The sequence below is a fragment of the Hydra vulgaris genome, chromosome 11 (genome assembly GCF_038396675.1).
Source record: "Hydra vulgaris chromosome 11, alternate assembly HydraT2T_AEP".
NCBI lineage: Eukaryota > Metazoa > Cnidaria > Hydrozoa > Anthoathecata > Hydridae > Hydra > Hydra vulgaris.
Window position 1 is genome coordinate 52,374,418 of NC_088930.1, and position 13,726 is coordinate 52,388,143.

The 13,726-nt window shown below is 26.8% G+C and overlaps 2 protein-coding genes across 2 annotated transcripts in view; one reads left to right on the plus strand and one right to left on the minus strand.

Moving 5' to 3' along the window:
- Window positions 1–330: 330 nt before the first annotated feature.
- LOC100192246 (uncharacterized) lies at window positions 331–1,149 on the plus strand. The gene has a single exon (XM_065809176.1). The coding sequence runs from the start codon at window positions 494–496 to the stop codon at window positions 1,082–1,084; it is 591 nt and encodes a 196-aa protein (XP_065665248.1). The 5' UTR covers window positions 331–493; the 3' UTR covers window positions 1,085–1,149.
- Window positions 1,150–8,636: 7,487 nt separating this feature from the next.
- LOC100210120 (mucin-3B) overlaps window positions 8,637–13,726 on the minus strand; it is a 48,468-nt gene continuing 43,378 nt past the window's right edge. Inside the window, exons 17-20 of the mRNA XM_065809177.1 lie at window positions 13,430–13,698; window positions 12,704–13,071; window positions 12,031–12,398; window positions 8,637–9,300 (exon numbers count right to left, since the gene is read on the minus strand). Coding sequence (XP_065665249.1) covers window positions 9,200–9,300; window positions 12,031–12,398; window positions 12,704–13,071; window positions 13,430–13,698 — 1,106 coding nt within the window. The 3' untranslated portion in view covers window positions 8,637–9,199. The remainder of the gene's footprint in view (window positions 9,301–12,030; window positions 12,399–12,703; window positions 13,072–13,429; window positions 13,699–13,726) is intronic.

Below are 13,726 nucleotides of genomic sequence, written 5' to 3' on the forward strand. Positions count from 1 at the left end.
AAAAAATGAACGTCAGAAAATATTTTTAAAATTCTCTCAAAAAGAATAACCAAAGCTATTTTTTTTAAATTCAAAAGAAGAAAAATAAAGATCACACAAGAAACTAGTGTTATTCATAGATGACAGGTGTAAAGAAAATCATTTTCTTTGCAAGAATCTTAGATGAAGTTCGACGATGACAATAGAAATCATTAAATCGTTTTTAAGAATTTATAGCATTCAATTTTTTTATTCAAGATAATTTGAGGAGTATTTTTTGAATACATATATTTATAATTTAATACTTATTAATAAAGTAAACGAATTAACCAATTACAATTGGTCAGTTTATATAAAGTAAATGGATTGGTTATTTTTGAGAATTGAATAAATTACATTTTCTAGGTTTAATTAATATGAGCCTTAAGGTTTTAGACCATTGACCTGGAAGGTTGACTTTTATAAGGTACTTTGTTTTATTCTTCGCAACTTTCTCGTACACTTGGAAACAAAAATGTATCTAAGGTTGCTTCTGGTATTCTTTGTATTACAAATTTCACTTCAAGAAAGTAATGTGCGCCAACTAGATCTGGGACAGTTAATCGAGGACTATTTGGCTAAAGAAAATGTTCGCAGAGAAGAGTTCCTAAATAAAATAAACACTGAAATTTTGCGATATATTTATGAACTAGAAAATGAAAACAAGGGGAAGAAACGCATTGAAGCCAGTGCAGATAAAAATGTTTTGGAAAAAGTTCTTACGGAGGTTCCATCTATCCGAGAAAGCGTGACGAGTAAGGAGTCTAACGTAAATAAGATGCATAATTCTTTGGATAGCAAATCAAGCATCCGTTCTATACCGACAGGTACATTAATTTTTCGTGGAAAAAAAGAGTCTAATTCAAATAACGAAAATGCATCAGAACAAGGTGCTCCAGGAAGTTTGCTGTTTCGTGGGAAAAAAGAACCTAATGTAAAAGAAAATTCGAAAAATGAAACTGAAGCATCTCACGGTGAGCGTCTTCAACAAACAGAAAGAAACTTTTTGGTGAAAACAAAAGAATATATTGAAAAACTTTTAAACTCAGGCGAAGAAATTGTCTAGCTTTTTTGAATAAATATTAAAAATCTCACTATATTAATACAAAAGAAACAAAAATTATTTATAAATTAGTATAGTTTTTTTATATCTAGTGTTTTATAAGCAATTTGTTGATATTAATCAGCAATCTTTTACTACATGCATACATGCATACATACATACATACATTCATACATACATACATACATACATACATACATACATACATACATACATACATACATACATACATACATACATACATACATACATACATACATACATACATACATACATACATACATACATACATACATACATACATACATACATACATACATACATACATACATACATACATACATACATACATACATACATACATACATACATACATACATACATACATACATACATAGAAAAATACATACGTGTATACATACAAACATACATACAAACGCACATGTGAATATATGCAAAATATATATTGTAATTAATTTAACTTGTCATAACTTATAACAGACTCCCTAAAAGTTTTTCTAGGAAATTTAACTACCACTCTACCAGATTGTTTGTCTCGATTTTTAATTCATCTTATAGAAACAAAATTAATCATCGTAAACTTTAATTTTTCCTCAAAATTAAAAAAAAAAAACCTCAAAAATTTTCGGGGAATTATGTAAAGATGGTTCAAAAGTTTGAAATAATACAATCAACGTCTACGAATGAAAAACTAATTAGTCGTTTGTAGAGTTTTCTGAAACTTTCAAATATTTTTAAATAAACATACACCATTAAAATAATGTTGCAATTGCTGTTCGATTAGGGGTCTCACACAATGAATTAAATCTTAATACGAAAAACGAAACACAATATTTAATAAATTATTCAAAGCAAAGAAACTTATAAAAAAACTTACTTATTACTCTGGTCAATCAAAGTAAAAAGAACCTAATATATATATATATATATATATATATATATATATATATATATATATATATATATATATATATATATATATATAGCTTTCTATTCACTCACTGACGAGTCCGCATTTTTTGATTTTTTGATTATTTTTTTTTTTTTTTTGTGGAGGCCAAAACTTCACAGCGCTTTTTGAAGCAATTCTTTTGATCGTACAGCCCTGAAATTTTACAAATAATCTTTTGCCGACTAACAATAGCTATATTTGTTACATTTGATTCAATAAGTATTTTAGATTTACGATGCCCCACCTCCCCGTTGATTAGATCTGGAACTCCGAAAAAAATATCGGAAACCGAGAGGGCATCAAAAAGTGTTAAGTATCAATATAAATTTAATTAAAAATTTTACAAATATTCCACTTGTTAATTTCAGACAAATAAAAATGCGTCCAAAAAAGAACAAATACATCAACCGAGAAGAAGATCCAACCAACATTTAAATTAATAAAAAAAAATATGCTCCAAATATTTTTGTTAATTATTATATACAGAATTCAAAATAAATTTTTATTGAATATTAATCATAATCAATAAGTGTAATAATTCAATTTTATCAGGACTAAAAAGTAGAAAATAAAATAAATAAATAAAAACTTTTTAAAAATAGCTTTCTATTCAATCAACTAAAAAGTAGAAAATAACTTTTTTCTGTTTCTGGTACTTGTGGAAATCATGTACTTAGTAATAATCACTTTTGTAAAGCCAATACTGGAAGACATTGAAGGCAATTCATGTACGTATGTAAACAAACAAACTCATCGAAGTAAAGGAATAGAAAGTTTGGCGCCTTTTAAGTCAGATGCTTTCAAAATCAAATTCGTTTTAAATGTACATAAAGCTAAAGGCGCCAAACTTTCTATTCCTTTACTTCGATGAGTTTGTTTGTTTACATACGTACATGAATTGCCTTCAATGTCTTCCAGTATTGGCTTTACAAAAGTGATTATTACTAAGTACATGATTTCCACGAGTACCAGAAACAGAAAAAAGTTATTTTCTACTTTTTAGTCGATTGAATAGAAAACTATTTTTAAAAAGTTTTTTTTATTTATTTTATTTTTCTTAACTTTATATATAACACTGTTATAAAAAACTTTTAAATTAAACAATTTATTTAATTTAAAATATATCTTAAAACTGTGTAGCGCATCTTTATATTTATAAGCGAATCTTTTTTTTTAATAATTTTTTTTTAATTTTTAATTTTTGAAAAATGATTAATTTGCGCAAACTGCAGAGCTATGGGGTTGTCCATAAAGTACGTACGTCAAAAATTTTGAAATTTAACCCCCTCCCCTATCCCATGTTGCCATGCGTACTTTTAAGTCCCCACCCATGTTGCCATGCGTACTTTTAAGTCCCCACCCCCTTAAAAAGTACGTACGTTTTTCAAACACCCCTCCCCCCATAATAACCCCCCAACTTTTTTTTTTCATTAAAAAAATTTATTGAAAAAAAAAAAGGTGGAGGAGGTACTTTAGATACTTTATACGAACCCAAAGCCCTTTGTTTGTGGCACAGGATCCAAATTTAAAAACGTCTTCAAATATATTTAAAATCAAAGATAAATTACGATTATTCATTGTGTTCACTTGGACGAGAGGTTAATGTTATGGAGTTCGGCAGCGGAATCCGGAATTCGATTCCCAATCGATCCTTGTTGCATTTTTTTGTTTTAATGACAAATCAAATAAAAATAAACTATACTTAAGGCAGACGTTTTTTCAGACAGTATATAAGGGGTGGCATGTGTGTATGGGCACAAATGCCAACCCTTTACAATTATAAAAAGTATGAACATGCAAATTTACACCAATTTACAATTACATTTTTTTTGGAGGAGATGGGAGGTGTTCAAAAATTTACATGGTCATAACTTTTGCTACTTACAAAATTTTTCTACGAAATTTAAAATTTGTCAATCAAATTAACTTTAGTTTTAGATAGTAAAGTTTAAAATTTTACAACATTAGTGCCCTCACGTTTGAGCAGAGGGGCAAGCGTTTTAAGGATTTTTTTATCCCAGGCCCCGCCATCCCAATTTTTGTAAGGCCTCCTCATTTGGTATAGGTATAAAGATACTTAAGTTTAGAGTTTGCACAATGTGTGAAAGTGTCCTATCTGGAACATCAAAAAATCTTGCGGGCGCCCATGCATGTGCGTGCATATGTGCATAGAGGGAAACTCTATGCACACACATCTTTACCATACATCTTTTTATCATGTCAAACTAGGATCTTTAGTCAGAATTTTAACTTTTCTATTGATTAGCTGGTTAATTGTGATAAATTAAAAAATCAAACTACGTACTTTTAAATTAACCCCCCCCCCCATACGCTTTCGTACGCTTTTTGACAACCTCCCCCCTCGCCCCTGCGAGGGTACGTACTTTAAGGACAACTCCTAATGTTTCCAATATCTTTAAAAATGTTTCGGAAACAGCGAATACAAATAATCGTTCCAAATGTTAAGCTCTTTTCTTTTAAGAACATTGAGCACTCTGTTTTGTAGAATACATTTAAAATTATTCGTATATATATATATATATATATATATATATATATATATATATATATATATATATATATATATATATATATATATTGTGATGAAATGTATATAATGAGTGATGAAATATATATATATGTATATATATATATATATATATTTCATCACTCATTTCTGATGAATCTTTGTTGGTGAAACACAGTGTAAAATGAAAAAAAATTTTGTTAAGTGATTTTCTACTAATATATAATTCCTCTGTTCTTTTAAGAACATTCAGCACTCTATTGTGTAGAATACATTTTAAAGTTGTTTAAATATATATATATATATATATATATATATATATATACATATATATATATATATATATATATATATATATATATATATATATATATATACATATATATATATATATATATATATATATATATATATATATATATATATATATATATATATATATATATATATATATATATATATATATATTAAATTTCGCTATTTACTTATATTGCCAACATATACATTAAATCTCAATTTGGGAAAAATGTGTAATTAATTAATAAGACGAAAAGTAAAGCCGGTTTTTTTTGTTTACAAATTTTATCCGCCTATTGTAAAAAGGGCAAATATTTAATAGTTAATGTTGTGGAAGCTATTCCTAATTAGGGCAAAAACGGCTTCACTTTTCGGATCGAAGTTAAAAATATATTGTATATAATATATAATCGCTATTTATATACAAAAAGTAGCATCGAGTCATAGTTGGAGGACTTCTACCATATAGTGATCGACCGAAACAAAAAAAAGTTTAAAAATTAGTTTAGAATTAATTACACATTTTTCCCAAATTGAGATTTAATACATATGTTGGCAATATAAGTAAATAGCGAAATTTAACAACTGGCAGATTTTTCTGTAAAACAAGATTTTTTTGAGGTATTTTGTGAAAATTCTTAAAATATTTTGTGAAAATTCTAAAAAATTACTGTTTTTATAAATTAGATAAAAATCAGTTTTCGGTATGTTTTTCAGCTGAAATTTCGAGATATTTTTCAGCTGAAATTTCGGTTTTTACCGAATTTATAAAAACTACCAAAACCAAAATTTCGGTATCGGTTCAAATTGAAATTTTGCCCGAAACCGATACCGAAATAGAACTTCGGTCGATCACTACTACCATAAGTACTTTGAATGGTAGAAACTATTGAAATTTTATAACTTTTATCTAGTTTGTTTATAAAAACTTTTTAGTTCATTCGTTGAGTTTTAGTTACTGTTTCAGGGTTTTACAATTTAAGTTGTATATTTTCTGTCAGTTTTTTTGTTTTGTTTTTACAAACTCAGGGCGAATAAGTGTTAATTTTTTATTTTTTTTATTTTATTATTTTCAGGTTTTTTTTATTATTTTTTTATTGAATTCTTATACCAAGCTCATACTTATACCAAAAAATTGCAAACCTTTGATTGGTTTAAAAGTCATTTTTTGATTGCTCTAAAATCCAAACCTTTGATTGGATTAAAAATGACTTATGCAACAGACAACAATGTGTTATTTCAAACGATAATAAATATTCAAATTTGCTAAAAATAAAATGCGGAGTTCTCCAAGATTCCATTCTCGGTCTTCTTTTATTTTTAATTTATATTAACGATGTTCTTCAATCCTTAAAAAAACTCGATGCAATAATGTTTACTGATAACACAAATTTGTTTTATTCATCAGCATCAATCAAAGACCTCTTTGAATCCTGTGAACAATAACCTCGATACCCTAAACATCTTAGGTAAATAAATTATCTCTAAATGCAGATAAAAAAATATAGATCTTGAAATAAAACAAGATACGTCTTGTTTTATTCCAACCAACTAAACAATAATATTCCAAACACGCTAAAAATTGATAATGTAAACATCAAAAGAACTGAAACAATCAAACTTCTAGGGATAACTTTAAAAAATAAACAAATAAACTTTTTAAAAAAAGTTTATTTGGAAAGCCCATATAAAAACAATAAATACAAAAAAGTCAAAAAGTATTGGCCTACTTTACAAAGTCAAAAAGTATTGGCCTACTTTACAAAGTTAAAAAGTATTGGCCTACTTTACAAAGTTAAACATATACTTTCCCAAGAAAATGTAAATTTTTTCTACTTTTCTGACTTTCAAAGTTATCTGACATACGCTAAAATATTGCATGGGGAAGTACAAATAAATTTAAACTAAATTATCTATATATACATCAGAAACATACAACAAGATTGATTTATAATAATATAAGTTAAAATACTCATGCATAAATTAAAATATAAATAATATATATATATATATATATATATATATATATATATATATATATATATATATATATATATATATATATATATGTATATATATATATATAACATAGATTTAAATACTTTACTTAAAAATTTGAATGATTAAATATCTACCAAATTAACATCTATCAAAATGTTTTATTTATACTCAAATATTTAAGCTCGAACTTTATTCCACTTATTTGACGAATAATTTTTTTAAATTCAACGCCAACAGATATACTAGGTACAAGAAACTTCACATTGCCAATAAAAAGATAAAGTTTTCGAGATTAACAATTATATACCGTTGCCCCTACCTATATAAAAAAAAAACCCCCTCAAAATATAGAATTTACTAAATTGAATAATCTTATTGCCCTGAAGGGAATAAGGTAATTCAATTGTAAATATAAATAATAAATTAGATTATAATAAATATAAATAATAAATATAATTTAATGTAATAAATTATACTTTTTGTATTATTATAATTTATTATAAGGGAAGTGGAGGCATAACAGTCCTCTTAATGTTAGACTTATTGTTATATGGAAGTAAAAACGCAAGTGTTTTTTTAACAGTTTATTTGAATAACCACATTATTAGGTATTGAACTGTTATAATTAAGACAGAAATAAAATGTTTTTTGAAAATGTTACTAAACAAAAATTACATTTCGGTAAAAACGGTTGTGCACCTATTATGAGACTCAACCGACCCCTCACAGAAACTGTATGGGGTACACTTTGCGTGGTGCATTATCTCTACAATTGTCAAAGTCTATCAGCTAATTTTCTTGCACATCTGCACACTGTGCATTTTTTGTTTCTACAGTCTGAGTTTTTCCATTTGGAATAAATAAAATTTCCAAAGCAATACTCATCTGCTCACCATATAGTTGATCTGGATATATACCATATGGTAATAAAAACTTAAAAAAAAATACTAAAACAGTTGGTAAGACTAAAGAAACAAAGAATGGGCTCATAACACATAAGTATAATACTAAAAACAAATATTGGTTAATCCACAAAAAAATGCCCTGAAAAAATATAATGTAAATAAAATATTTTTATCAAAATAAACAACTTTATGCTCAACTTCTCAGATAGCAAAAGGCACTCTTGACAGTAGCGAAATGACGGAAATCGTTTTACCAACGCACGGGATTTGTTGCCGTATTAGATAATATTTTTCATAATTTTGAATAACTGTTGTGTCTCTATATGCGGTTATCCCCCCCCCCCTACTTTCCTTATATATACTTTCTTTATATAACTTTTCAACAATACCACGAGCATATCCCTAGTACTCTAAGGGTGTGACGGTCTTACATATACTTTTGAAATACATTGTTCAAAAAAACTAAATTATATTATTAACCACAAACATTTAAATTTTGAGCATGCATGCGCATAACAGTACTTTTTACTTTCTTGAGGTATTTTGTGTGGTGTAATAACCTTTTTGTGTAACTTTATAAAATAAAAAAAATTGCAGACATAAATATTATTTTTTAAATTATAATAATGATTGTTGCGAAACAAAAAGTTTGTATCTAAATTTTAAAGTTTATCAGCGGGAACTTTTAAGTGGATTTGAGTAAAACTCTTAGTTTAGTTATGTGGAATTTCCTTTACAGTTTTGTCTTTTGCTGTCACAATCACTTCTAAGATTTATTAGATCTATATTGATCTTAAATCTTCTTAAATCTGCGTGACCGGATTTATTTTCCTCGGCGGAAAAGTAAACCAATTAACAGTTTAGTTTATTTTATCATTTTAATTTAGTATATAAGTTTATCAACATATAAAAACACGCACACAAAAAATCAATATAAAATATTTTTATTTAAAAGATCTAAACTTCCTAAAGTATCAAATTCTTCTTCTTAAAGTATCAACTCTTCCTATTTTTTCCTATAATATCTTGCTCCTCTTCTTAATCTAACGTTACCTTTGAATCCATTGGAACAACTATTTATAACTTTATGTCACTTTAGAAAAATTACAATCTCATATAAACCGTTTGAGTAATAAATCTAAAATTTTTATACAATTTCCATCTATAAATTATGTAATATAATACTTCATGATTGGTAGCAATAAATTATTTCTACTGTTAAATCAGCTTATTATTCGTAAACTAGTTCTATAATGATGTAATGATAAATCTTTAAGGTAGTGATGCAATGATAAGCGTTGTCAGCGATGCAATGAGATATTTTTCAATTTTTATTATTCCATTATTCTTTTTCTTTTTCATCATTAATCGTTTCTTTTTTTATATATAAATTTTTATAATCAAAAATGTACATTCTATGGTAACGAACCAGCGTCATATTTATTGTTAAAACGACGATTTAAAATAACGAACGGAAGTGTTAATACACAAACGGCAACAACCAAGCTGATTAAAACTAAAAAAAAACATTTATAAACTTAACTACAAAAAATAACAACATAAATTCTTTAAAAAAAAAATGTCCCGAGGTTAAATTTAAATTACAATTAAAACAAAATAAAATATAGGTAACAAAACTGTTTCAACATAAATTATACTATCTAAAAACAATTTTTATCGTTTTTAGAGTTTGAGCCTGATGTCTCTAAAAACCACTAAAGATGGGGCCACTAAAGATGGGAACTTTATCAAAATTATCCTATTATAGGTATAAAAATAAATTAAATTTATTTTAATAGATAAAAGAATAAATAAATTTAAAGGATAATTTCGCAAAAGACGGGATCTTTGGCAAAATTATCCTTTAAATTAAAAATTTTAATTATCGTTTATTTTATGTGCCAAAAAAATCAAAATCCTGGAAATTTTTTTTGCTACCATCATTAATGAACTCATGCTCAAACACATAATGCTAATTATTAAACCTTAAAAACCAAAATATGCAAGTGCGAAACTATCCTTTTATAGATATAAAAAAAAAATTATTTTTTGTTTGTTTATTGGTTTGACTATTTGGTTTGATTTTTCCAACCCTAAACCCTGAGTTGATATATGTACACTCCCTGGATGTTATCCCTATTAAAGTCAGTCATTGAGTGTATACAGCGATGCGACTATCACTAGATAGTCGATGTATGTCACTCCACTGCTATAATCCTTAAATAAAAAATCAGTAAAATGAAACAAATAAAATTGAATAATAAAAACAATATAAAATAGTAAAAAAAAATAAAAACACTCCAAACTAAATTAAAAAAATTCAACCCCATGACGTGGTGTTTTTTGTAGTTATTTTAAATATATTTAAAATTTAATTAATTTCCTCAACTATTTTTATGGTTTTCCAGAAGTCAACACATAAATGCTGGGTGAAAATCAAAAGTAATCAAAAAAACTTTGTTGTCAAAAGAGTTTTTTAATATTCGGTGATATCGACCGAATAATCGGTATTTTTTAATACTCGGTATTCGACCGAATATTGCAAACTATTCGGCTAAATACCGAATACCAGATTGGAACGAAAAAAAAAATGCATAAAAACGGATTTCATATAAATATATATATTTTTTAATTTTAAATAATAATTGGCATATTTGATGCTTAAAATCTATAGAAAGTAAGTTACGACAAAACATTTTTATTGTTTGATAATGGCAAATAATTGCCAATTTCTTATAAATTATACATTCTTCCAAAAATAGCCATTCATTGCGTACCCTGCCACTGGCTAATAAGAAAAATTTAGCAAATTCTGTTAAGATAATGTTTTGCGTTTGCTGACACAACTTGTAAGTGTTTGCTGTCTAATTTAAATAAACAGTTTCATGTAAAAACTAATACCATTTGCAACTGGACTCTTCTTTCTTACATCTTTCTTACATACATTTTTTGTACAGATTTGTTTGATCATTTACATTTCTTTTTCTTACAAAGTGAATCAACACCTATGCTACTAGGTGCTAGTAGTCATTGATGCTACTAGTCATTGGTGATGGTTCGTCAGTGTGCTACTAGTCATTGGTGATGGTTTACACCGGTGTTCACTACTAGTCATTGGGGTTCACTACTAGTCATTGGTGATGGTTCAACACCGGTGCTACTAGTCATTGGTGATGGTTCGTCAGTGTCAAGCAGCCTTTCACTAAGAATGATTAACCTTGACTTATTCTTTCTCAGAGCATTTAATTTTTTTGACATATTTTATAAATACATGACATTACATCTAAATATATTATTTAAATTTAAAAAGAAAAATTGTATTTAATTCAATAAAATTTACATTTTATTAACTCAGGAGTCAAAATAGGTGTTGGATGTTGCCTCCCCTTGGACAATTCTTAAGACCTGCTAGAGAAGAGACCCTCAGACAGGTATCAAAAACAATCTGGAAAGAGTACTGATGCCCGGCACTTATTTCAAACCCCAGAATTAAGTATAACATCTCAGATAATAGTATCTTTATAGGCAGTTTCTGTTTTGATTGCTTGCAAAGAACAATAAGATCTTTGCGCAAACGTTTTTTCCCAATAATCTGATAATTTATCATGCAGATAAATGATTTCCAGAAATATCTTAATTGTTAAAACTATTAACCGACTGACAGCAATTTTTAAAAAGCTGACCTGAATGACATTAAGTACTGCATAAGCATGTAAATACAAAAGTTTGGAACTAAGAAATTACTAAACTCAAAAACCAAAAAACCTGGAACCAAAATAAACCACGGAACCTTCCCCGCACTGGTATGCAGGTTAAAGTTTTAACACATGCAGATTGAAGTTATAAACATACTTAAACATACAAGGATTAAAGTTATTAACACACTAGGATTAAAGTTAATATGAAACTAAACAAAGCAATAAAACTCATTTTAAATAATAAAATAAAAGTAGCTAATCAAGTTTTTTGGTATAAAACCCAGCAAACATTGTTGTAGTGGATTGGGTAATCATTTTATATCGTACAAAAACCAGCAAACATTGCTGCAGTGGATTGGGTAATCAGGTTTTATGGTACAAAACTTTAAAATCAACCAATTCATAAATAAACTAAAGGTTATTTATTAAAGGTTTGCTAAAGCTATAGCACAGATCAGTATCAAAACATTATTCTTAATATTTTAACATTCATATTTACAACAAAAATATAAATATATTTTTTAAAAAATAAATAAAGTATAACTTACCTATGAGATTAGAAGAATGGTTCCGCATATTATAAAAAGATCTTAAAGCTTTACTTTCTTTTATTGATTCATTCAATTCAGCTTTATAAACAGAATGTCTATTATCAACAAAAATTGGACCACTTTTTGCTTGGAAAGTATTAAAAGCTTCCAAATTAATTATATTGTTTAAATGTCTACGCTTTCGCCCAAGAATGCATTTATCTTTTAAACAATGAGTATCTGAAACACGTGAGTCACATACAAAAACATCACAGTGAAGATATGTTAAAGAACTTTCAACACCAATAAAAGAAAAAGATTCATAGCTCATTCTCTGAGACCCTGGAGGGGATGAATGTTTAACCAATGTTTCATCCTCTTTACACCTGGTAGAAATAAAAATTCTTAAATAAAACTAAATAATGAAATCTATAAAATAATGTAATATATAAAATACTTAGAGAAACTAAAAAAACATTTAAAACACTTTGTGGATCACTTGTTTGAGTTGAAGTAAACTTTTATTTTAACTTTTTTATTTTAGCGTGTTATTTTATAAAAAACTAAATGTATTTTAAAAACAAAATTATAATATATATATATATATATATATATATATATATATATATATATATATATATATATATATATATATATATATATATATATATATATATATATATATACATACCCATCTTTTAATAAAAAATGTTTTCTTGAATCGTTTTTATCAGAGGTTGGAGTAATAAAACAATTTTCTACAGATAATATGAGCAAATTGTCATTTGACTCTAGTTTTACTTCAAAGTAAAGTCTGTCATCAATCTCCATTGGGTAATCATTTGTTTGAAGAAGATGGGAGAAGGAGGAATCGTGATAAATATTGATATTTATCTCAAATTTTCCGAATCCAAGCTGCTCACCAATAAGATTTGATGCAATATCATTTACCTGAAAACTAACTGGTGAAACTCTTGATTCAGTAGGATATACACAAGAAAATGGAATATTTATTTTCGATCGTGAAATTAAACTTCCACTTTTGATACTATCGGTAATCTATGTTTTTAAAAAAAAAAAAACTTACATTATAATAACATACACTTTAAAAAAAAAAAAGAAATTTCATCTTTAGGGTAGGATTTGTGATATACACTTAGAAAGGAATAACTTTCTTCTACCTTCTACTAATACCTACCTTCAAAGGTTGAAAGTTATGCTATACTAAGAATACATTGCATAACCTATCCTAAGGTAGAAACTTCAGCAGTTCTTTTTTTAGAGTGCATGGTTAATAAAAAAGTTAAAAAACATAATATTGAAGTAAAAGAAAATGATGTTAAAAAACTTATGAACTAATTTAACGAATATTACAATGCGTAAATTTAAAACATTTAAAAAACAAAAAAATACATACAACATTTGAATAAACAACAGCAGAGTTTAAATATCTTCGAATTGTTCCACATTCGAATAGTGGTACAATAAAAACATAATGCGATCCATTAAAAAAAGGATAACATTTAGGATCACTTGAATTTAATGAGATAAAACTATGAGAGGCAGAAGTAAGATCAATATCTCTAATGCTAACATGCATACTATGGGAGTTGCATTTAATGGTCACATTACAAGAATGATAAGAAACTTCAGGAGATTTAATATTATCTACTAATGACAACGAATCTAAGAAAAAAAAGACATAGAAATCAAC